Source organism: Anopheles merus, chromosome 3R (genome assembly GCF_017562075.2).
Source record: "Anopheles merus strain MAF chromosome 3R, AmerM5.1, whole genome shotgun sequence".
Taxonomy (NCBI): Eukaryota; Metazoa; Arthropoda; class Insecta; order Diptera; family Culicidae; genus Anopheles; species Anopheles merus.
In genome coordinates, this window is record NC_054084.1 from 34,415,205 (window position 1) to 34,440,970 (window position 25,766).

The window sequence follows — 25,766 nt, forward strand, 5'->3', positions numbered from 1 at the left end:
ATCCCTCCGAACCCTATTCACAGGAAGCTGTCGGATGCTGAGATTTGGTATATAAACTCCCGCACTGTCCACGGTTCGGCATCAGTTTTTGTGCAACTTCCAGAAGCGAACCAAACCTCAAAACCCCACATTTCAAAATGTTCAAATACGTGAGTGTCTGGGAGTTTTGGAAAGTTCGTAGTTCTTTAGTTCCTATGTCTCTATTGGCTTCCTATTCTTGTGCCCTTTCCTAGGTTATCGTTCTGCTGGCTCTGATTGCCGCCGTCTTTGCCGCGCCGAAGCCACAGTACTTGCTCGCACCGGCCTCGTACAGCTATAGCGAGAGCTACCGTCAGCCAGCGGCCGCTACAGTGTACTCCAGCGGAGCCTACATCCCGACCGCTTACACCACTTCGTATGCCGCTCCGGCCGTGTACAGTGCATCCTATCCGGCCGCTTATGTGTACTAGAACCTGGAACCGAAGCTTACCGTCTGATCGATAATGGACCACTGCGAGAAAGGGAAGAGATCTCCGAACCGGATGCACTAGCGGACCCAAGTGCGCACCATACACGCTAAGTCACATTCAACAACACCTCACAAAAAATGTAATAAAAAGCTTCTTTTTGGCCGAAAAAAAAACGCACTGTAGTGCCAATGTCAATTCCCAACTTTACGATTCTAGAACATTTCCGAATCAATCAGCTTCCTGTACGTGGGGCATCATCATATGATGGGGTGTTGGCGTCACCGCGCTGACACCTTTTATACATGGACACCACGTCCCCGTTTGGCGTGTGGTATAATGCGAAATTTCGTATTCACACGGCACACACCCAGCCGGACTCCAAAAACACACATCTTGCGCGCACCAAATCGAGCGGCAAACTGATCTTAATTTCGCGCGAATAAAATTCTGCAAGCGTGCAAACCGTGCTCAAGTGCAAGGTCGTACGGCAGCGCCAAGGCGCAAGAATGTACGCAAAAATAAAACAAACGCACACAGAGCGCAGAGCGCAAAAGCAGTCAATCAGCTGCAATCGAAGGTGAGGTTCCCCTTCTACTCCGAGCGTGCAGTACACAGCAGCCAGCAACAATGCGTACGGTAAAGTTAACATTTAAGGTAAGATTGTCCCTTCTCTTTCGGATAGCACGTTTGGGTTGCGATCGGTCGCGTGTATAAACCAAGTTGCAGGCTGCAAGTTTGCAAACCTGAATCAGTCACTCGTTTGGTTTGTTTGTTGTTGTTTGGATTTATTATTTCGTTCTCAATTCTCGTTCAGTTTAATTGTTTGCTTTCTCTATTGGTTTACAGTTTCGTGTTTACTTTAATGCTAGCCGATTGTTTCTTCTTTACTTCTTGCTTTGTTTTGGGCTTTGCTCTCTTTTTTTTTGTTTTTTCTTCTCCTGTTTCATTTACCAGCGCCACCCACCGGAATCGTTTTTTCCTCCCAAGGTGGTTATCGATTGTGAAACACGACAGTTCTAGTGAAAAGCATCCTCCTTCTTCCTCTCCTCTTCCGCCTGCTTGCCGTGTTGTGTAATTAGTTTATCAATAACGTTTGCTACCTTCTTCATTCTCCGTTCGTATAGTTATGCATCGTTTTACGGTTTATTGAAGTTTTTAATTTTAATCTCCTGTTTCGGTTTGCCGTGTTGTTGTTGTTGTTGTTTTTTTTTTACAAATTCTAAGTTTGTTTTTATTTATTCTTCTTCTTTTTCTTTCCCTTCGATAAGTCTTGTTGATTTAGTTTTTCGCTTTTACATCTTATAATGTATCCGTTTCTGTTTTCGTTTAATTTCTCAAATCCATTCCATTCCATTCCTTCGCTAGTATTCGTTTACACTACACAGTTTAATGATTATGGGGATTTGCAAGGAGAAGGAGTAGTAGATAAGTAATGCTTAACTGTTGATTTGATCTATTCGTGTGTTTGTATGTGTGTGTTTCTTGTGGTGTTTACTTATTTTTATTTTCTGTTTTTATTTTCTTCGGGAAGTTCAGTTCATTTTCGAGAGAAAAAAAAAACACTTTCTATAAATAAGCAAATGGTACTGTGAACTGCAAAACAGATTGCAGTCGGAGCAGATTGCAGCCGTAGCCATATCTTGGTCGCACTCAATCAACCAGAAGTATCGCACTGATTGCACCATATGACTCGTTCCCGCAATCCCTTTCCATTCGGCTCCCTTTTGCCCCGGGGTGCCCGGTTTTGATTGTTTAATAATTTGTTGCATTTGATGCAACGACATGAAGAGGGTGTGAGAATGTGCCTTCCCTTCGCCCGCTCGTCACCCGCTCTTGTGCTGTTGGTGATAATAATTTTAATTACTAGCAATTAACAACCATAGCGCCCGTCCGCGTGTCAGTTTACAAACGCGCGGAGGGCGCTAAAGGGAGCGAAAGGGTTTGGGGAAGCATTTTATTTCGCTTTCTCTCTCTATCTCTTTTTCAATTCACTGTATTTCACTTCTTTCACTGCGGCACCGGCCCCGACACGCCTAGTATCGATCCTACGAGTGTGTGTGTGTGTGAGTCCGAGTTGGAGGATAAATAATTAAATTAACCTCTGTGTGTACTGCGTGACTCCGGGTGCCGTGACGCGAGGGTGGTGCAAAAAAAAGGGGGAGGTAAGGTCATTGCATTGCCCTCCAGTAATGTTGACTTCGGTTCGCACTCCCTTTTTTTCTTTCTCTATCGCTACTGATTATACCCAGCGCTGGCCCGACGGAACATACCCGACGGATGAGTTATGGTTGATTTAATCCAAATTTTATTTACTCATAATTAACCATTCGTGATAACGGCGCAGCTGCGGGGGTGCGGGAAGTTGGTAGTGGGAGAGATAATGATAGAAAACACAGAATTGCACACAACACAACGGAACGCTGACCTTCTATTAGTCTCTATCAACTCGGACAGCGTTTTTAATGATCGATGTCGTTCACGATTAATGAAGTGATTTTATTGGTTTTTGTTTCAGTTTTTTTGTTGTTTCATTTGTATGTTGTCTCACGATGATGAATTGGTTTAATTTAATTTTATTCCATTCGATACACCACCTCTACACAAACAAGAACAAGTGCTGAATGCATGCATGAAGCTCAATGACAGGTCATTTCTCAATACCAGGTTAGTATTGAGGTGTTTTATATTTAGCACCAAATTGCCATGTGGATTGAATTCATTGGAAACTTGCTCTTAGGCAATTGAAAATCAACACGCATCAATATGCATAGAGGCTATAAACGGAAACAAAAACAAACGGAATATTGAAAGCCTAGCGCCACACATAATCAAAATATGTTAAATGTATACACCTATTCACATTCATTGCTGAAAACACTATCCATCCTTATCCTTATCACGTGTCGTAGGTATAAATGATCGCACAAGAACAACGGGTAAGATGAGTTTAAGATCCAGAGGCAAGCAAATACACATTTGCTACGTACGCAGCAGAGCAACAGCGAGCTTACAACGATAATCGTGCTTTTCGCGTGTATGGCACTAATTATTCACAGCATATAGTATTGGAAATTATCTTCGTAACACATTTTCGTAACCCCCTGTTCCACACGCAAAAAAAAAGATGCCCCACACTCACGTTCATACACACATAATGCTGCCGAAAAAGGGTGTTCGTACGTGGTTTTTATACACAAAAATGTAATTATTCACGAAGGTAAAACATAAAAGCAAGCGAGAGGTACATCTCTTGTTCTGTGAAAGCTGTCGATAACACAAAACGGGTAAAGGGGCTCGTTCTGTGATGAATAAATCATTTCGTGGCGATTTCGTGGGAAAAAAGTGGTGCGGGAAGGAACCCGGCCCAAACATCCGGAAGCGAGAATGCGTGCAGATTATTGTGTGGATTTTTTTTTTTGGCGAGCCCTTGACAGTCCTTGGCTTATTAAGGTGCAATAAATGCTTTTTCGATCGGTAGAAACCTTGTTAAGAAGCAAAGTGTAAATGAGTTATGTTTGATAATTTACGCTCCTGTTGTTGTTAAAATAAAAAGAATGACAAAAATATGTCATTTTAACACTTTGCGCCTTAAAACGCCTAAAGTTATGCAATTTGTATGGCAAAATGTTCCCAAAACCCCTCTGTAAGCACCTTGTTAGTCACAGCGCAAACAGGGCGATCTGTCAGCTGAGTTAAGCGTATCTCGCCGGTTCTACCGCCTGCACACACACTCACATGACTGTAGCTGGTAAAATAAAGCAAAATGATAAATAAATTAATAGCCACTCGTTTCGCCGTTTCGGTTCGCCAACCCTCACGTCGCGCCCTTTTTTGTGGTGCTCCATGATAGCATTCGAACTATAACATCCTTACGCTTTAGATAGCGCCCGGCTTTAACCCACACCACAAGAACGCTTGTTCGGTTCAATAAAAATAATGGAAGCTCGAAATATGACCGAAACAAAAAAAAAACATAACCAAACAAGGATAAAAACACACAAACACAAAACGCGATCCACCGTAAGCGGAAACGGTGGAAAAGCAGTGTGTGTGTGTTTGAGGATTTTTCTGAACGTATGCACACGTCCTCTCGTCTGTGGTGCACGGTGCTGCTGGGATTTCCGCTTTTCGGTTTTTGGGTTTCCTTGCACGTTTCAGTTCGTTGTGCCAACGTGCAATATTCGGCCCGTCTGCCCGGTTATGGTCAAATCAATTCGTGATCGGGCTGGCCATTTGGAGGGGTTTTCTGTTTTTTCGTGTTTGCTTCACTATCACTCATACCCCATGTACCCCGTGTCGATCCTTCCTTTGTGGATTGTGGGCTAGTTGGAAATGGTTTTTAATCGCGATATTCAATTTTCTATAACACTCCGCTTATGTTGTTGTTGTTTGTTTGGTTTCGGTTCGCCTGCTGTCGAAAAAATAGAGTAAAGCCTACAAATGTAAGGGATTAAAATAGAACTGGAACGTACAAGAAAAACAACACAAAAAACAGAACCAACAACACATAAGAATGGAAGCAAACAAACACGTCAAAGCGGTCCCGGAACAATTTATTTGGTTTTGTTTAAAAAAAGAAAGGGTTGAAAACAGGATCGCTCTCCATCCCTTCGACAGATGAGCGTTCAGTTCCAGTGGAAGTTGGGTTTAATTTATATTTCCTGCTCCTTTCTATTTCAGCTCGCAAATTTGCTTATCCCATTTTCAGACGGGGAGTTAAAAGTCATCTAAAAAAAAGAAGCGTAAAAAATATTGCTCCTTCTCGCTTGTCACCCGCTGCAAAAAAACACCGAACGGATCAGAGTATCATAATTTACGATAACCATGATCATCATCGCATGATCGTGCTGCGAGCGGGAAAAATGTAGCCCGCTGTTGAAACTTTCATCGTCCTGTCGAAAGGATGCGATAGTGCGCTTCAACACAACACTGGGGAGGAAAAGATTGTCCAGAAGATGGCTCGCATCGATGCATAAAATGATAAGCATAAAAGTTATTTTAATGCCCTTTCCGAGCGCGCTCTGGCTCATCGTCAGCCGATGAAGTGCAAGAGCGTATTTATAACGGCACAAACACTGCAAGCGACACGGCGAATCTTGTGCGGAAAGTTTTTCACAGCTATTTCACCCTTGCGCGTGTACCTTGCTGTGTTCCGTAGATTCTTCATTGCACTTTGCACGCAGCGACGACGATGAGCAGCGACAAAAAAAAAACGGAAATTTTAATTTAAACTTTCGGAACGCGCCACGTGACACTGAAGGTGAACCGATCGCGCTGTGCGACACAAGGGGAAGCGTTGTATTTAAACAATAACGCCTTTGCCCTCCCCGATGCACATAATGCACGTTGCGTTCGATTATGTGCGCACTTTTCGGGTGCGCGCCGAAAGCCGAACGCGGATCAATTTATTATTTCGCTATGGGACGTTGTTTTTTTCATTCTCTCTCTCTCTCTCTCTCTTTTGCCAACGTGACAGCGACAGAAGGAACGCGCAAAATTGGGTTGATTTAATAAGTGAAATGCAATTATTGTGGCGTGAAGCAGCGCGCTCAACCTCCGGGCTGGAGGTGTTATTCGAGCAGATGAAATGCATTTTCCTGCGAAGTTACTGGGGCGAGCCAGTAAATTTGTCGCCCGCAAAGAAATGGCGAGTTGGAGAGTGAATTTAAAATGTGTTTGCCCCAATTTTCGCGTCTTTTTGCTTTTTGTTCGTCTGTTTTTTAAAGAGCTGCTATTAAATTTAAATGATTTGTTTTTTCCCCTTTCTTTGCCTTGCTTCTTTTAAGGACAGTTTCTACTCGCACCTTCGCATATTTTGCATTCTAAAGCGACCGACAAGACCGATTCAGTGGACAGAAATAAGTGAAAAAAGTGCTCTTCATCAAGATGCAGCCGCTCGTTTGATGTCGCTCGGATGGTTGTTTTGCGAGAAAAAGCAAAAAAAAAAAGCTCAAAAAAAGTATAAGTAAAACTCGGACCGAAAACAACACCAAAAGCTGTAGCATCAATCTCTCTACCGTGCAGACCGTGTGGTTCGCATATGATAGCAACGCACGGACAGCCGGAACAGTGTGTGCAGGTGCAATTTCCATTCCTGCCGGTAACTGGAAGCGAGCGCATCGTTTCTGGTTTAAATAGAAAACTATTCCGTTTTCCGTTTCCATTCTGCTCTGTGTATGTGTGTGTGTATCAAGCTTTCTACTGCTATCGTACTGCGAATGTGAATGTGCCGTTGTTTATGAGCGAGATTTCTTGTGTGGCCGCAACGGGTTGGAAAACGGGAATGCTGATCAAGCGGAATTCCCACCGAAAAGAGCGTGACTGTCCATGCAGGAGTTCGCCCGATTTCCTCCCAACCCGGTGAGACTTTTATATTTATTCATCTTGCAAGTGGAAACAGGAGTAAGAGGGAAATGAAACTAGCAACAAGAACAAAACTAATAAAGAAGAAGGATGAAGGTCTCCTCCCCGACCGCCCCCGAAAGCCAGCAAACCAAAGATGGAAATGTGTCAACGAAGTGCAAAATTCATGTCGAATGAAACTTAAATAGAACGTACAGCAAAAAAAAAAAAGGATCTCAACACACCGAAACCATTCGACCCAAATGAAGCACTGAAAGCTTTCCATTCGCTGCACCATCTCTGCATCTCTTTTCCCGAAAAGTGGCGCGGTGTAGAATTGAAACCTTTTTATCTAGTTAATTGCATCTGCAAAGAAGGCGAGCGGCGCATCTAGATGCACCCTTGCTGCACAGATTGCTGCTGCTGCTGTGTGTCTTTTGTATCAGTGGTCGTCAGTTGGCAGCAACTGCAACAACCTACCGGAAACACTGCAACGTCTCACGACTTAGCACCCCTTTCCTGTTTCCTCCAGCACAGCTCAGAACACTCTTCCGCTTGCGCTTGGATGTCGGAGAAGGATTAGAGCTCGTTTTCGCTAACGATCGCTCGCTCCAAAATCCGGATAGCGCGGACATAAAACACTACAGCGGGGTCGCTACAGCAAGAAGCTAAACCAATTGTTAGGAGCAACTTATTTTCCCGCTCCTGGCTGCCTGCCCGGGTCCGGGTGCTGGTAGTTCCTTTCGCTAGGCAGCAGGTAAGCAGGTGCAGCCTGTACGGTGGATTATGTGAGTGTCTGTGAGTGCCTAAAACGATGCCGGCACCGCCGACACGGTCAGCTAATGAGTTGATTCCCGAGAAAAGGAGGTCAAGAATTTAATAAACGAAGCACTGGTTTTTCTTTTTCATTTTGCCCTCGCCGCACGATAATTGAGTGGAAGGCTTTTGGGAGGAAAAGTTTCTTCTTGGCAGGGAGTTCTTGCTGAGGGAAAACAACTGGCGAACGGCTGTTGACGATGCAATAAAGTTGCGCATTTCTCCTCGGAAAGTGTGGTTGGGGGTTTTGTTTGTGTATGAACTAGTGATGGGTACAGTTGGCAAACATCCGGAGTCGATTCCCATCAGAATCCGAAAGTTTTGGGACCGACTTGAACATTTTGGAAGGTAGGTGCGTCCGGCATTATCCAGACTCCGGATGACTCCGGACGACTCTGGATGACTCTGGGCAGACTCCAGACAACTTCAAATGAATCCGGACGACTCCAGCCTGTCTCGAACGACTCTAGACGACTCTGGACAACTCCGGGCAACTTCGGATGAATCCGGGCAATAACGACTCCGGGCGGAACTAGTGGTTCCGATTTGTCCGGAGACGGGATTGGACTAACAATAGTTGGAGTCAGATCGGAGTCGTGGGTGAGCGCTGCAAAGAGCACATCACTAGTGTGGATAGTGAGTGTGGGTGTTGTTTTCTATTAATTCCTTCCTTCTTAACACGTTATTACGCGGGGGAAGAGGGTGAAGGGTGTAACGTTCTTGCCATTCATAAACAGATATCAAAAACACAACAGGCCATAATTATCTTCTAGCTAGTGCAGTTAGTCCCCCCGTGGGACCCCATTTTATCTATAGTAACTTTTTTGTATTACCTATACACGCACACGTACGCACATACGCACACTATCTTCTCGGAGTGTGTTTTTGTGAACACATCCTCGTACACTCTGCATCCTGCAACTAGTTAATATACACGTAAAAACATACGGAAAAGTTTTCTTCTTCTTCTTCTTCTTCTTCTTCTTCTTCTTCTTCTCCTTCTTATTCTTCTTTTTCTTCTTCTTCTTCTTCGATACTTATCTAAACTTCTAAGGGAGACGGGTTTTCTTTGGCTCTAGGGATGTGTTTCTGTGTGTTGGTGTGTCCTTCCATGTGTATCGCTGTACCGCGTTTACTGTGCATAAAGGAGCCTTCATTACTGCGCATTGCATACTGTTAGGCGCAACGAATTCAATTTGCGTTTACGATGCGCCTGAAGTCTGGCAATCCGCACTACAACGTTCATTTTTAATAGTGTTTATGTTTGTTTCTTTTTGTCGCCATAAATCTCTGTTTCTCAATGGAATGCGATTTTACGTTCGATGCCGGGGATGTTTTTTGCTCGTTCTTCTGATCTTACCGTACCGCTTTTGAATGATGCACTAGAGCCTTACAAAACATTTTCTTCGTGCTGGTGAGTGTCTGTGTATGTCATAAGGAGAAGATGAACTACCATCGCGCGCTAAACGAGTGTAATTTCCGTAAAGTGACACTAAAAACTTTTCTCATCATGTACGACGCATCATCACGGACGCGCCGCTTGCGATGCGGGGATTTCGTCATCATGCTCGATCGATCATTCGCCTGCAACCTGGTGTGTTGGTGTGTAGGAAGCACCCAAACTGGCGTAAACGCACGTGTGAAGACAGTTGTGTGTGTGTGTGTGTGGGGGGGAAGTGTTTGCCGATGTGAAGCCAATTTCTCTCTTACCTTTTTTTCTGGTTTAATTTCCCGTGTGGGCGCGAATGTACACCCACCAACGCATTAGCTTCCCCGCATTAAGGTTACGTTTCGCGAACGGAAGCTCTGGGGGTTTTTTGCGGGGGTAGGGGATTTAAAACCGTCCCTTCGTCAGGTCGGCAAACCGGTGATGCGTGATGGATAGGGCCGCCGGGAGCGCCACGGCCAGCAGCCAGACGAACTTGAAGCACACGTCGGTGGGTTGGGCACTGGAGCCGCTCGTACCGTGCGGCTGCACTGGGTGGGTCGAGAACTCCTTCACCTCGGTCCAGTCGCTCAGGCCGGCCGCGTTGCGGGCCGCCACCCGGATGAGGTACTTGGTGTCGGGTATGAGCTGCACGAGCAGATAGGTGGCACCGTCGGCCACGTCGAAGTCACGTCGGCTGGCGTGGTCCCACGAGCGGGACTTTAAGTATTCGTCCGTTGGCATCAGCTCGAACCGGTACCCGATGACGGTGGTCGGGTCGGGCGGAATGTCATGGGACTTCGTAGCGCCGACGTCGATGTCGAGCGTGTCCGAGTTGACACCGCGCAGCTGAAACTGAAGGCGTTGGACAAAGGGGGCCCGAAAATGTCACGTGTCAGTGGGTGTGTGCGGTGTTATAAAATACAGCACTCCAAGTACTCACCAGACTCGGTGGATCGGGTTTGGTGCCTTCCTTCAGGTGGATCTCTTGCGTCACTGACCCGAGCTCGTTTTTCGCCTCACACTTGTACTTGCCGAATATGCTGCTGGTTTTTATCATGATCTGGATGGAACGCAGAAACAGAAGGAAATGAATTAGAAGTAGCAACGGACCGTGGTGTGGTCTCCACCACCCCCTTTACCTGCAGCATCGACACGTGGCGCCCGTTGTAAATGATGTGGCTTTTCGGGGTGAGCTTTTTATTGTTGGCGGACCAGCTGAAGTTGGCCGGCGGTTCGGCGGTCGCTTCGCAGGTAAGGTTCACCATGCCGCCGACGTACCCGTACGCGTCCGAGATGGATTTTTTCCACGGTGGCATGTACGGTTTGTCTGCGGTGGAAAAGGAAACAGGCTCAAACGGAATCGCATTTACACCTAGCGAACAAAAAGGGGTTTGGCACCGTGTACGTACGTTTGATGTTGAGGCGAATCGTCTTCTCCTCGAAGCTGCTACCGGTGGCCGAGATCTGGAACGCTTTGCACGTGTACTCGCCGCTATCGTTCTGGACCACCTTTTTGATGGACATACCGTCGGCCAGCTTGCTGTACCGTCCGTTGTTGGAGACTGCAGGCAGGTGGATATGAGCAACGGTCGTGTTAACAAGGTGAAAAGTGGGCAAAATTTAAATAACGGGAAAAGGGTGTCGGGATTGGCATTGGAAACAATCAAATTGCTGTTAGGATTCAAATTATATGCAAATGAGGGTAGTGGTGCGGTTTGGGAGAAGATTTTGTCGGGGTCCAGATCGATAGCGCAATGTCAAGCGTGCGAAGAAAAATGTGTGAACATATTTGCATGATATAGCCTTTGTCACGACGAGGACCCAGGTGACAGAAATCGATTAAATTGACCTAAATTGAGTAAAAAGTGCTAAATATAAACATTCTGTAATGACAGTTGCATACTTTGAGGCGAAAAACATTCTTTCAAAAAAACGCCTAAAGCTATGCAATCGGTAAATCAAAACTATCTCGTTAACATCTCGCAAAGGCATCTTTTTGACTATCTCGCGACGTTCCACACCGCCGGAGTGGTTTCACAACTTCGTGACAATGTTTACACCTCGGTTGGACTACAAAAGTGGTATAACACAGTGTCATGGCGGTTTTTTTTTGTTTCTCAACCACCGAATGCAAACGTCATCCAACTAATGAGTTTTTTTTTACCGCCCCGCTGTTTTTGTGGCAAAAGTGCTTTCGCAAGCAATCCGTGCCACTCGAGGCGTACTAAAACAATAACAAAAGTGTATTGCAAAGCTGAACTAGCACCGTTACCAACTGAACGAGGTTTTGCTCCAAGATCTCAGCGCGAAGTTTTCGCTCGCTAGGAGTTTGTGTGTGTGTTCCACTTCGCTTTACGTCGACGCATTTTGCGGGATGACTTTCCAGTTTTTTGATATTTTATGGGGAAAAGCGCCCGAGAGGGTGCCTGTGTAGGAAAACCCCGCTGGAAAGCGCCGAACCATTGGAGCGTGCAAGTTTTTCTTCCGGCTTGCGGTTCTAGTTCTAGTTTTCTTCCGGATCCTCGTTTCCCGCTCGCAGACACTCCCCCGGCTCCCCTCGTGTGCACCTGCCTGTAGGAAGTATTTTGTTTGTGTGTTTTATTTATCGCTCTTCCGTTCCGAGAACGAGGGCGAACGAGCTTTTGGGTTGGGTTATGGGAGTTTTGCTCAGCTTGCTTGTGTCTGTATGTGTGTGTGTGTTTGGATAGAACGGATAAGGAGTGGTCCATCCTTGCTGTAACAATTAATTTGAGGCACAACTTCTGACGCTTCCAAGCGCTGGCGGGCGGCCGCTCAGCCGCTAGACGGTCGACTCCATGATACGATTTATGTGGTTTATCGTTTCCTTTCTTTAAGGTAGCAGCGAACGTGCGGGTTGAAGCTGCCGGTGGTATAGTTGGCGGGTAAGTTGTCGGGCGCTGTAAAAAGTTGTTTAGCGTTGTGGGTTTAGCAGCGGGTGCGGTTAGCTGCCGGGGCGAATATTTCGCGAGAAGCAGCAAGTTGGGCGTTGTTGGTGTTGTTTTTTTATTATTACGTTGCTTGAGGAGTGTTGGAAATTGTATCGTTTTCTCTATTGCAGGGCAGGTGCACCAGTGTTGAGGGAAAAAAGGTGGCTCAAGTAGTTATCCAAGTGTTTTTTCGCCGCTTGCATCATTATCAGTTAAGGGTATCTAAACAAGCGGTCCAGGCTTTGTGTTGGCCTGGCTGTTGGGGGTAGAAAGTTTTGGAGGATTCATTTAAATTCTTTAGCTGCAGTCCAGAATTTATGCTCCGGGGTGGAGTGGCCATTTCTTGTGCCAACGATGCTTTGAAGCTATTTGTGTTGAGTTCTAGAGTAAAATTTAAGAGATTTCAAATCTTATGCAAAAAAAAACGCTTGCTAGTACTTAGTTTGTGTTAGTTGATCGCCTAAATGTATGCAAAGATGTTGTTAAACGTTAAGGTATGGCACATACAACTAAAATTTTTTTTGTACTGCGCCTCATGTAGGACATGTTAGTACTGAACCAGGAAGAATTTAATGTTTCATCGTTAATACAGCTTTAAAATATCAAAACCCAATCCGGAATAATTGAAGTTCAAACACTTGGCATAACAGCAAAGCACACTACCATTGTACTAATCATCCGAAATTGCAAAGCGTCCCATAAAAAGCACTAAAAACCACCATAAAGCATCACCATCAATAGAGAAACACTTTACGCCTGCTGTTATGCTACACCGCAGTACACCGCACCGCGTGCATTGTCCAATCCGTTGCGCACTCTCCACCGCGCGGCATTCAATTTCAATTGCCAGCGTAGAAGCGACGAAGGGGGGATGAAAATCCTTTTATGAATCATTTGCTGTTAAGAAATCTGTTCCCTGTCGTTGATGCTTGCACTGCACGTCACACACGGTGCGCCGTCGGTCGGTTGCTAAGTGCAGTGGTGTAGTAAATGTACGAAAAAATAACACACATCTAAAGACACGGGTGTAACAAAAAACCTCAACCCACACACCCGCCCAGGACACGATGATCATCGTCAGAGTGAAAAGCTTTTAAAATCCGTTGCCCGGGCGAAGCCCATCGTTCACATATTGTGTGTGCCATCACAGCGAAACAATGCATGTTTCTTCGCCATAATCATTGCATTCTTTCTTGAGCGCGTCAGCGAAACGTTCCTGTACGCGCCTGAATGGCTGCTACGGCTTCAGGTAGGTGATGAACGGGAGGAAAAAAATAGGACACACACACACACTATGGTGCCAATGACGAGCAGGAACGACGCGCTTGTAAAAGATGGTCATCATGAACGGGTAACGATGAAGAGACATAAATTTTCACCACCAACACCACCACCCCGATGGCACATGATGGTCATTGTACCTCTGCAGGCGATCTGTACACAGGTAGGAATGGTGAGAGCTTTTGCAGAGCTTGCACGATGGGGAAAGAGTTGGACCTGGCTGGAAGCGGTGTCGTACACGCTTTTGGCCATGCACACTTCGTTTGAGTAATGGTGGTATCGGGATAGGGGCAGAGAAGGGTGATGCAGGGTGACGAAGGATGTAGCACACACAGACACACAACTTACAGAACAGGGGTTGGCCGTTAAAGTACCAGGAAACGGATGGTTCCGGATGTCCTTTTACCTCGCAGCGGATGGTCGCGTCCTTATCTTCGACCGCCGTCTGCACCGTGTTGGTATCCCGGAACGAGATGGGCTCTGTTGGAAGTGCATCCATATAAAAAAAGAAGACGGGAAAAAAGGAAGCAAAAAGGGTACAAAGAGGTTACAGCAACATCAACCTCCCGCTTGGTAACACCACGCCCTGTTATCCCTTTTTCGGCTTGGTACGTACCGTAAACGATCATTTTAAAGGATTTTCGCAGCGCCGGCACGGTCACCCGACCCTCGGTGGCGGTGGCCGTCCCCTCGACGTCCACCTCGCACGTCCAGTTGCCCTGGTCGGTGCGGGCTATCGCTTCGAATATCAGCGCGAGCGAGTCGCCCTTATCCTCGATGTGCACCCGGCCCTTGGTTTCGCTAATGATGGCATTTTTCGGATTGCGCCACTTGAGCCGCACCTCCGGATGGTCCGGATGGCTGCAGGTGACCATGCGCGACTGGTTGACGAAGTGGGCCATCTCCTCCTCGGGCGTCAGCTTCAGGGCGTCACTTTTCGAGATTTGTTGATTGCCATTAATCGAGGATGCTATGGAGAGAGAGAGATAGAAGGAAAGGAATAAGAAAGAAAAGATTTATAAGATGAACACACACCGAGCACGGAGGGTCAGAGTAATTTGACTCATCGGGTGAGGTGCTGATGCGACAGATGTGTTGGCTAGAACCATTTCCCAGAACTCGCAGACCCATGAATCATCTTCGGTTTCGTTTCCGAGCGTCCGATTAATTGTGTCAATTAGTCCGGACCGGCGTAGCGACTTGGTGCGGGTGACGGCGGTCGAGCAAAGATTAATTTACCAACGGGGAGAGTTTTGCGCGTAAGCGCGTGGGTAGCACGGGGTAGCATTTGGCATACTTTCGCTTCAATTCTTTCTATACCTTGTTCCGTTCTTTTAATCGAATGACCTTTGGGGTTAGCTCGTTGTGTAGCCCCCCGGTGGGAGTACGTTAATGACGCATGGGCTCAAGTTGGGCTTGTTTTTTTAGCTCGAAAGCAGCAAAAAAAAAAAACAAGCACTCCGCAAAGTATGCAATCCGTATGACATTTTGCGCTTGTTAGACCGCTTGAAGGCTACTCCAAACATAACCCATCTCTCCTGGGGGCAGAAATACAATTACTTTACTTTTATAGAAATCACAAAAAGAATTAAATGTTGATTACTTTTCTGCGCGATAAAACATTCAACAGCGAGTGAAGGGCCATACCGTTGTTTGCAAATAATCACTCGCTAATAATCAACAATCAGAACCGCTGATTTGTCATTCGCTGTGATCACACATTTAGCAGAAATGGATACTGTTTGCCTGTGTGAGTGTGTAAATATGAGTGCCAACCCCGGGAGGGTGATGGTGGTATTTGCAATCAGAAAGTGTGCCACCATCACCATAATCCAATCGTTATTGTTGAATCATTTATCTGTGTTGGGGTTGTGGTTTTCGGGCGTTTGGAGCGATTTTCCCGGCATCTCTCCATTCCAGGTCAGGGCTAATATTAGCGCGAATTAAAAGATATTTATTTATTTCACTAAACTTTGTGCTGGCGCATTCAATGCAAATGTGATGGAAAATCAAATCAAATGCGATTTGCATTGATAGTGTTTGTGTAGCGGACTGTGAATGGCCGGTGGGTGGGGGTTGCAATAAGTAGCGAACGATTGTATCATAATATAAGGGTTTAGATGGCTTAAAACGTCAATCCTATTGCAAAGCTCAGCTCAGTTTCTATTTTCCCTCCATTTATGACTGCTGCATAAGAGCAAGCAGGAACGTTTCTGGGGGCAGAAAAAGGCATTTAAATTAAATTAAAATTATCTCACATTGATGGTGAAAAGCTCGTTTCATCCCTTCCCCCAGCAGCCTTGCTGATCCCGTAAGCAGATGAATGCAATTTATGGCTAATAGCGAAACAACGAATTGTAATTAATTGTTTAACGGCTTCCTGATGTACGGCTGGAAGGCATAATATGGTATAATGGACAGAGTGTGGCTTACAGCAAGGTGTATGCTGTTCGTAATCGTGTACCGCAGTGTAGTAGGAGCAAAACACCGTACCGTAACAACGTCGCTGCAACAGACGATCTATAAATTACACTCAACCACACAGTGACCGAGAGTCCTGAGAGGAACGTGGGGCGAATCTGATGTTCGTAAAGCGCATCTCTTGGAGAAGACCGAGGCACCGAACGCCTTTTCGATTCCTTTAAGAAGCGAAGGATTTATTTGCGGCTACTCATGTAAGGGGATGATTCTAGACCGAATGTACTTGGCAGTTGAGCGGAAGCGTTTTAGCGGGAGTAGTATAGCGGGACACGTTACGAAACGCATACGTAAGAAGGTGGAGGCTTTTGTGCGGGATTGGACGCGGAAGAGCGAAGCCCGTTACGAAGCCATGATATTGGATTGTCTGGAAAGAACCTTCTGGTTGGAAGGCTCCCAAAAGCGTGTTCTTGTTAAGCAAGCTAAACAAGCTGTATGTAAGGCCATATTATGAACGTATTGCTTGGTAGGTTGCATAGCTGCAGGCGGTTGGCAGAAATAAAGCGTTACGTTTATTCGTCAGAAAGTATGCAATCCGTACAGCTTTTTAATCAAGGAAACGATCTGGATAATGTGTAAAGTGTTGTAGATATTGATTATAGAACAAAATATCAAAATTAAACATAATTCATAACACTCATGATATCGAACAGAGTAAAACAGCTATGCAGATATTAGTCCTTCGAGCCGGATTCAATGGAAACCCAGAACAAGAATGCCCTCTGGGCGATTCCCACAAACGAAATACATACGATTGACCTCAAAAACGTTTGCAACGTCATGCCTTGTAACGAAATTAATAATCTCGAGCTCGTTGTAAATTTTGCTCTGACCCTGATAGAAGTTGTGGTCTTCCCAGTGGAAATGTCTTACATGCATGTGGCAATGTCAGTGCCCGGGGTAGCCAGGTAGCCGAACCGAATAGAACCGATTCCTTCATGCTAAAAGCTATGCACCATTACCATCATCAAGCTATCAACCCGTTCCACGAAAGTTCACATGATGGTTGCAATCAATCAAGGGTTTGCAAGGGATGGATAGACGCTAAACGGTTGCGCGGTACGGTTAAGCTGACGAGGTGGAAAAATGAAGCTGTTAGAACACGCTCCGCCGCTCATGTTCAGGCACACACACACGCGCCCGCATAAGTTTCGTTCCGATTTATCACCCACTCGTTGTCAGCCGTTTTGATAAATGTGTTCGGTCATACTAAAACGAGGATCCAACGCGACACGAACGGAAAGACTGGAGCGTAAAAGAGCTCTCAAAATGTGAGCGACATTGGGTAAAGGTTTTTTTTTTAGGTGGATTTGTCTCACGGACAGTTGATTGGGTTAAGATGAGGAGGAAGATGTACCATACCGATATAGTGTTGTCAGAAACTGCTTAGTCACTCCTTTTTACCTCACCTCGGGGTCGACTCAGACCCGCAGGACCTTAGGTGGTGGGTGTCGCGCTAGTCGCAATGATTACCCGCGTGCTCCAAGAGCGTCTCGCAATGGAGCGCATTGCGAAGCACCACAGAATGAAGATTGACTTGTTATCACCGTTGCCTAGGGTCGTGTTCGGGTCTGTGTGCGTGGGCGTGTACGGAACATCGTGGCAAGTGTGGCGGGATTCAATTTTCGGATTTGTTAGGCATAGTTTGCATACGCGACGCCCCGCACGACGTCCTTGCGCGACGCACGCGTGCGGTTTGTGTTGTGAAGTCGACACACACACACAAGTGACAGCTTGCTTTGATTAGCGATGGATGTAATCAAAGTTAGCTCCGCAATCATGCACAGGGAGCGCACCGGAGAGTGTGTGGGTACAAGGCGGGTGATGCAGAACTCTCCTTTTGATGTTGGGTCTTGGCATAGAGCTCTTGTTCGAAGCTATCCCTGGTGTATGCGAATCGATAGCGATGTTCGCGAAGCCAGCAAGACGGGTGGTGAGAGCCTGAATCGTATTGGTTCGATTCTATGGAAGGAAAGGCGAGAAAATCCGCAATGTATCGAGAATGTGTCCCATCACTTCGCTCCTACCCTGAAGGTAATTAGAAGCAGTAATCGTGTGTTCGTTGCTCGCATTGTTTCTAGCACACAGCAGCTTAATCCTTTCCTCACACACACACACACACAGACACACACACACACACACACACACACACACACACACACACACACACACACACACACACACACACACACACACACACACACACACACATCACCAGCACTGATCGATGGTACGGTTCACTGCACATTGTCACCAATAATAATCATTCCATTTCAATGAACCACACTCGAGAGACTGGAAACTTTGACGCATTCGAATGGGGTGCCCGCATCGAGTCCGGTGCGTACGTCTTCCACGGCAGTCGGTAACAACCGCCGGCAGGAATGTTGAAATACACTGACTGAGATTGACGTATCCTGAAGCCACTCGATAATGTGCAATCTGAGACAAGCTGGTACGATACACAAAGCAGCCGCAGCCGATCATCAAAAGGAACTTATGAAGCGTTGCCGGATGCATGCATGTTGCCGTTTTGTGCGCCGCGTTGCATACTTTACGGCGCAAAACGAAGCGTTGCAGCGTTGCAGGCAAGAGGTGAGGCTTCGGTAGCTGAAATTTGAGCACTTTCGGAGCATGTCGATGTCTTAAGGGATGTTAGCCCGGAAGTTTGCAAGCGAGTGGAGGTTGTTGAATAGTTGGAAAATTTTAATAAATTCAACCAACACAAACGGCGATGTAATTGGACCTGCGGAACCGTGGGGACATGCAGCCCAACAAGCGGAACGTTTTCTTTACGTTCTATTTCTGGGTATGGAATGAAAACATAAGACACTGGGCAGGTGGAGAAAAGCAACGAGAAGAAAAAAAAGAAATGCAAAGTTTTCCATAATCTTTCACGAGCACATATTACAGAACTTTTGCAGGCAGCAGGAGGACAAGGGAAGAAGCGTGAACTTTTGTGCAGCTTTTGCTTTACATTTTTAACCGCTCGTTACCTTCTTTTCGCTGGTCTAGTTTTGATGTTTTTGATCGCAAAGCTAACTAAATATGTTTTTAGCATGGCATCGTCCGGTGTGGCTGTGGGCAAGTGTGTGGTAGTTATGCCAAAGTTATCGTCCCACTCTTTCTGTTTTCTGTTTTCTGCTATCTGCTCCCCCTGCCTAGAGGAGATGAAAAACTTCTTTTTTCCTATCGAGTGCACTGCGTGAGTATTTATTCGACCGACGTGCGATCACAAACAGCACAAGATAGTTCCTAAGCCCGCCCGCTGCCCGTGGGAAGCTGCAATGTAGGAAGAAAAAACCCAGCCGCGCCACAATTTGATCAGCTGTTTCTGGGCTTTGCGCTTTGCGTTGCAACTTTTTCCTCTTTATTTCAAACGGCACTGACCAGAAAGAGAGAGCACAAGAAGGAGGAAATTAAAAACCGCAGTATTTTTGTGCGATATGTTCTTTTTTTCTGCCCTTCTCCAACCCAACATGTTTTTGGCAGCTTCGGCGCTGGGGTAAGGGAAAACCGGGCCAAACTCACTACACTATTTATCACCGGTGGGATGCTTCGCCAGCTCTCAAACTGCACTCAAACACACACACACACACACCCTGTGCTCTGTGTGGGTTTGATGTTTGTGCAATGGTAAAGTTTGCCCCCCCCCCCTCCTCCCTCTATTACCGCGTCTCATAATGGTCAGTATTGCGCTCGCTCGCTCGTTCAGGCGACTGTTTTGCAGCGTGAGTGCAGGCCAGAAACGGCTCTTTTCCAGTTTCCACAACCCAGTGGTGCGTTAGAAGTGGTGTTGGTGGTAATGAAGAGCAAAAAAAAACACGCTTTTCTTTCTTGCAAAAAAGGCTAGCATGGTAAAAACATAAAAAAAGGAACTCACACACAAAGAAATAGAGACCGGGACCGGGGCAAAAGTTTTTTGATTAATTCCGATTCCGTTCCGTTTCGATGGGAGTAGTTTTAAATATTTAACTGTCCCTTGTCTTGGCAGCTTGTCGTTTGTGTTTTTGTTTCTCTCCTCTTCTGTTCGCACAGCACTTCATTCGATTTTTCCTAAAGCCGGAAAGCCCCCTCCCCCTCCCCTTCACCCAACCGGAAGGAAAAGCGTTGTATTTACACAACTAAACCGATCTTCTTTTGATCTAAAACGTTCAAACGAATATCGCTCAAACCACCCGGTGCAGGGGGTGCAGTGTGGTGCAGGAGTTTTTCCGCAGCGGCCGAAGGTGGAAAACCACTGGTTTTGAGTGGCCAGCATTGGCCCCGAAAAACCGAATAAATGTGACCGAATTTGGGAATTGTGCTGCCATGTTTACAGTGTGGCTTTTTTGGGAGTCCGGGGAACCGTGACCAGGTCGAGTGGGTAGCAAAGTTTTATCGTCCAGCTAGGTGGTGTGCCTCTGCCTACCTTCCTGTTTTCTCTACAAACCCCCCTTAGGCTTCCCCTTAAGCCGGAAGTTTTTGGCCAAAAATCCTGAACTGGACCTGGTGATGAATAAATAATCGTTTAGTTTTAGTCCCAGATTGTCGGTGAAGCGCGGTCGAAATGTTGAGGTAGGTCTAACACACACACACACACTAGCAGGAAGGGAAAGCGAACTGTACCTTTCGAACAGCACACTCACACACCCCCAGTTCGAAGTACACAGTTTGAGTTTCTGGCTGAAAGGGTAATTGGGATTGATAGCAGCAAGATAAATGTTGCTCTAATGGATACAATGCACTCGGGCATTGTAGGGGATGGGGAGCTGCAGGAGCTGCTTTTTAGCTTGCACTACTTCCCCAGCACTGAAGGCAACGCTTAGCGTGCATGCGATCGTGCACACATTAATTTCCGGATTTAAGAAAAGGGGAGCGATTAGAAATAAAATGTATGAAGCAGCCTTGCACCGAACAAATCCTCCGTCCGACACCCCGACAGTGTGCAGTGCTTTGCTGTGTGAGTGTGTGATGGTCACATATTATTCACCACACACACACACACACACATACACAGCTTCTAGTGGTTATTCCACTCGCTCGGAGGGGAAAAACGAAGCACTGAACGAGCAAAATTTATGTCGAACCGCGGCCGAGGGCTTGTAGAACAAGAGGCGCTTTTAAAAATTCATTCTCGAATCGTGCAATTTTACAAACGCTCCTCCCCACCCTACGCTTGTCCGACATGAATGAGCAATGAGCGTGTCCCGATGTGGGTACCGCCCGTTCTAATGGCGGTAAATCAAAGGGATAAAATGGGATGGGACAGACAGAAACGAGATAAAGCGACCGGAATTTAAATGCGCAAGGCTCAACGTGCGCGACAAAGTGTGCGGGTCGTTAGGATCGTTTAGTATCGAAAATCGCTTTCTGTGAAGAGGAGAGTGAGAGGCAAGAAAGAGCATAGAGCATGAAACATTATTTAAAATGAAAGAAAAAAAAAACTAAGGCAAACAGATTTTCGGAAGATTTGGAGTGTGTTTTTCCAGAGCAACAGAGCATTGAAGGACACGTGAAAGATGTCTTTTATTACGAAAACCATCATTACTTCACCGTTCGCAGGGCGCCCTCTGTGCAGCTCTGCAGCCTGAAACGCAGCAGGCCGCTATCAATCATGTGTGATGGGTCGGTGGGCGAAAGTAACATTTTTCATGCGGAGTTTCGGTGGTGGTGGGGATAAAAAATGATACCGAAGGATAACGGTTGAAAGGCACTCCAAGGTACTCTCATCCCCTCTCCCAGCTCAAAACGGATCGGCTGAATGATAGGTGAATTATTCGAGGTTGTTAATCAATTTCCGCTTCCGTAGATTTCTTATCGCCCGGCTGGTACGCCGGCTGGCCTGGCTCGACGTTTGTGGCATACATATCGGGAATTGGTTTCGGCATTCGCTTTGAATGCTTAATTTTGGGGAAATTTCTACACATTCTATGCGTAGCTCACTCGGTTCTAGGGTCGATGCCGTGGTGCTGTTTGACGTCACAGCATCCAGCAAGCAAGCGTTCTTGTACAATAAACTTAAAATAACTGGAAGTCTCTTTAATCAGTAGTAGAGAATTTATTAAGATATCTTCAGGTAATTTTAGCGACTTCTTTAAATGAAAGTAAGGAGAAGAGGAAGATCAAAAATAAAAAAAGAAGAGAAAGAAAAAGAAGAAAAAGAAGAAGGAGAATAAGATGAATAAGGAATAAAAAAGAAGAAGAAGCAGAAGATGATGATGATGAATGAGAAGGAGAAACAGAAGAAGGATGAGATACAGGGTTTCCCAAGATTTGATTTGTTCCCGAAAATTTGCCCTAAGAGTGTTTCCAGAAAATTTCTTGATGCTTCCCATATTACTTTTTTATGGGTTTCCACAAATTCCAGAATTGTTTGGGTGAAAATCTATGGGATACGACGAATAAATCGTGAGACGAGCCCGAACAATTATGGAAACCAAGTAAATAAATCGTGAAACGCCCTATGAAAGAAGTGTAAGAGAAGGTACTCAACTTTACCGAATTTATTGCACAATTAAAATCTATCTACTGCTGCCAGATATAAGATAAAATTGTTTGTTTAACCTTCATTTTAGATAGGAATGAAATGATTTTAGAGTATCAGTGTGTCATCATTTTCTGAGTAACCTTACATAGCTCAATGCTTTCTCATTTGCTGTTATTGCAATATTAATTCCTAGAAACATTCTACTACTGCACCAATGCAACACAATAGATAGTGCGATGTTTCATTTCCTAGTATTTGTCAGCGTTGCAAAAACGTGCCAGAATGAAGCGCGTTTGGGGCGCTAGAATAACACGTTAGACGCAACAAGTTTGCGCGATGCGATTGAAGTTGCCGAGAACATTTCAATAAGTATTCCAAGAAGCCTTATCTTATACAATTGCATCTTTCCGAGAGTCGACCGAAGCGGTCCGGTGACGTAGACGTACAGAGGGAATAATGCCGACATCAATGCCATTATCGAAGCCACACAGTGACATGCTGGTGGTTAAATATAACTTCTAGACGAACTATTGAACGACATTTCGCAGAAGGGAAGGAAGCGATTGTTGTTCCGTGAACTCAAGCTCAACATCAGCAAAGTAATTCCTGTAAATAGTCAGTTGCATGGAAAATCTGATTACATTTAGTTTAAACTTGTAATCCAGCGAAAAGACCACCGTTTTCTCGCGAATAGACATTGCAGTAAGGACTGAAAGCATCTGGTTTCCCATTTCAGCTCTTACCATTTCGAGTTGACCTGCCTTGAAAGAATCCTTGAGCAGATAAAATAAATCAGTTGAAGTACGCACATATGAGCACTCCACTTTACGACAACGGATCATCATCGTCATCAGCAGTTCAGCGTTGATGCGTAAATTGTGGCTGCTGTAACCATTCTAGGTGCACTGGCAAAAGATCCCAGCTGCCAATGACGAGCTCCCAGAAGCCAAAGAAGCCGTGTAACGTATCCCGAACCTCCTCCCTCCCGCCCTTTTGTCGATTGAGCGGGAGCCCTGCATCGCTGCATCCCAAAAGTGCAAAAGGGTGTCGTCGGTGCATCATAAAGAATCCGTTTCCGCTGCACGCGTTGCCAACACGCGTGTGTGTGCGCCTGCCTTTGTCAGCAGTTTGTACGATCATACCGAATGCGGCAAGGGGGGACACTCGGCATCAGGAATAGAACATAAATTCCATTTTGCATAGCCCGTGGGGAGTGTCCCCGGAGCAATCAGCAAATCGCAACGCGGGTGTCGGTTTCACTCCACCGTCATCGCATACAAACAAAGGGCGACGCTTGGCACAGCACAACGGCCATGACCGCATACAGCACACAGAACCCACAACACAACGCTCCAACTGTGTCGTGCGTGAAGCGTGACAGTTTCGTGACAGTTGGGGTGCGTTTTTTGTCTCCCCCTTTTCACGCTGTCTCTCGCGACAGAACACACATGGGCCCCGAGAACTCCATTCATCTTTCTGTCCAGCGAACCCACAGCAGGGAAGGGTAGGACGGGAGGCTGTCACAATGCGATTAGCCCAAAAACCGAAAACAGCAGAGCAGATTTCCATCACAACAATGACCTTGGAGGAATTCGCCGTGGCCGTGTCTTGCCACGAACGGTTGGGGAAGGTTTAAAAAAAACGAAACACCGCGCGACAAAGACTCGCTCCATCTGGTTATCCGTTTTTTTTTGTTTTTTGTTTTTGCTTTTATTTTCAGCACAATATCCAATGCTCGAGGAAGCTAAAAGGCCAATACACGTCGGCACAACGGCAGCGCACACATTTCCTGTAGCGAGCAAATCCAATTAGAAGGAACGTTCCGCTAACGCGGCCAATTGTCTACCCGTGCGGGGCGCGCTGGTTCGCGACTTTTGCGACACTTTTCTCCTTGGTGGCGCTCCGCTGCAAGACGCACCGAAAACACTCACCGGCAATCAGCAGCAGGAAATTGAATCCAAACTGCATCCGTGTCATGGTAATCCGGGGAGTAATCATTGTTTGGTCAGCTGGACTCGAATGCAGGCGTGGTTGGCAGTAATCCTTCCGCGGTCGTTTGCTGTTCCCTGTTTCCTTCGTGAATGGACACGGGCACTGGTATATTAACACACGTTATGCACTTCCTGTAGCATGGTGTTATGGCAGCACCAAACCACTAAGCACTAATTTTGATGGATTTTTTGTTTCACTTTTTGGCTTCCAAGAAGCAACTTTATTATGGTACGATCACTCACTGTTTATTTTCTTGTTTTATTTTGCACAAAATATTCAGAGGGAAAGCTTTAATACACAGGCCGATGTAATGAACAAAGACACAAACACAAGCAGACGACACCTTCGCTTTTCCTATTTCGCTCGCTTAACGTACGGGGACACTTTAATTGGATTATATTCTCATTATCGAATCCCGTCCAGTGAGGCACACACACGCACACACGCAAACCGACACACCGACAAAACACTTGTAAAATTTAGCACCACTTCCTTGATTGTGTCACTCCGATCGATGGGCGATTGTTGGACAATTTTGGCACGACTCGATTGGGGCTTTTTGGTTCAATAACCGACCGATAAACCAAAGCACACACCGACAAAGCACCACTTTAAAAGATGGTCCCTCCCCGGCAAAGATGCACCGACTACCGACCGCCGGACACTCTTAATTAGTCGAACGAAGCACGCCACAAACGCCACCCAACTCACCCGAGCCGACTTTGAGCGACTACTAACTCGAACACCCGCCCGTTGCTCGCTGGAACAATCCGTCCGGGGCTCGATGGCTTGCTGTCTCGCACGACGTCGTTGTCGAAATAAATTGAATTATCGTTTCGGTGTACAGCCCCCCGGTGCCTGGTTCCTCTCCTGCAGTCGACCGGCGCACGCCACAAACACCCTGGCTGCAAAGTGGATAATTTCGCTCACCATCAATCTTCAATCTTCGTGTCGTGGCGTTCGACTGGTTCGGGTTTGACTGCAGATCACACACGCGTTAATTTTAATCGATCAATCAATGTACACACACACACACACATACACACGCGCGCGCACACGATCACCCAAGATGCACTTTTCCCCAGCTAACACTGCTTCACACTGCTTAGTTGCACTTCCGTCACACGCAAAAAACACACTTTTCTGATTAGAAAATTGACACTCTCGATCGCGTGCCGTACACTCCCTTTCACGTGCCCTGGACGTTGCGAGTTGGTGAACCGAACGACACTCCGCAAGCGATTGAACACGCTCTAACCGTGGCAGAACCGCCAGCACCCAACCCATCAGCCGTGTATCATCAGCACAGCCCCGAATGAACAAAAACAACGAGCCGTACGAGCGTTCGGGATGAACACGATTGCCGCCGAGCGGTGGAGAGTTCACTGCCGAGCCGTTGCAGGCTGGACGGGTTCATCCCATTGCTGAAGCGCATTTAGACTCGGAAAGTCCACTTCAGAGCACAAGCAGAAGATGGATTTGGCGATAGATGTGATGTGCGGGAACAGAAGAAAGTGTAGCAAATTACATAATCATCATACGAATGCGTTCACACACGTCCG

At 46.3% G+C, this 25,766-nt stretch overlaps 1 protein-coding gene across 3 annotated transcripts; it reads right to left on the bottom strand.

Annotated features, from left to right (window-relative positions):
* Window positions 1–1,382: 1,382 nt before the first annotated feature.
* On the bottom strand, window positions 1,383–25,472 carry LOC121598115 (neural cell adhesion molecule 2-like). Of its 3 annotated transcripts, none has more exons than XR_006005517.1 (8): window positions 24,144–25,472; window positions 13,882–14,235; window positions 13,614–13,745; window positions 10,446–10,598; window positions 10,176–10,363; window positions 9,977–10,096; window positions 9,318–9,888; window positions 1,383–9,198 (listed from the first exon to the last, which is right to left on the bottom strand). XR_006005517.1 is itself a non-coding variant. In XM_041924702.1 (8 exons), exons 2-8 carry the CDS (start codon window positions 24,208–24,210, stop codon window positions 9,442–9,444), a joined length of 1,461 nt encoding a protein of 486 aa, XP_041780636.1. In that variant the 5' UTR covers window positions 24,211–24,456; window positions 25,135–25,472; the 3' UTR covers window positions 1,383–9,441. The 3 variants fall into 3 exon arrangements, 2 of the variants coding, with proteins under 2 accessions (XP_041780636.1, XP_041780635.1); XM_041924702.1 differs by having other exon boundaries at window positions 1,383–9,888; window positions 24,144–24,456; window positions 25,135–25,472; XM_041924701.1 differs by having other exon boundaries at window positions 1,383–9,888.
* Window positions 25,473–25,766: the final 294 nt, after the last annotated feature.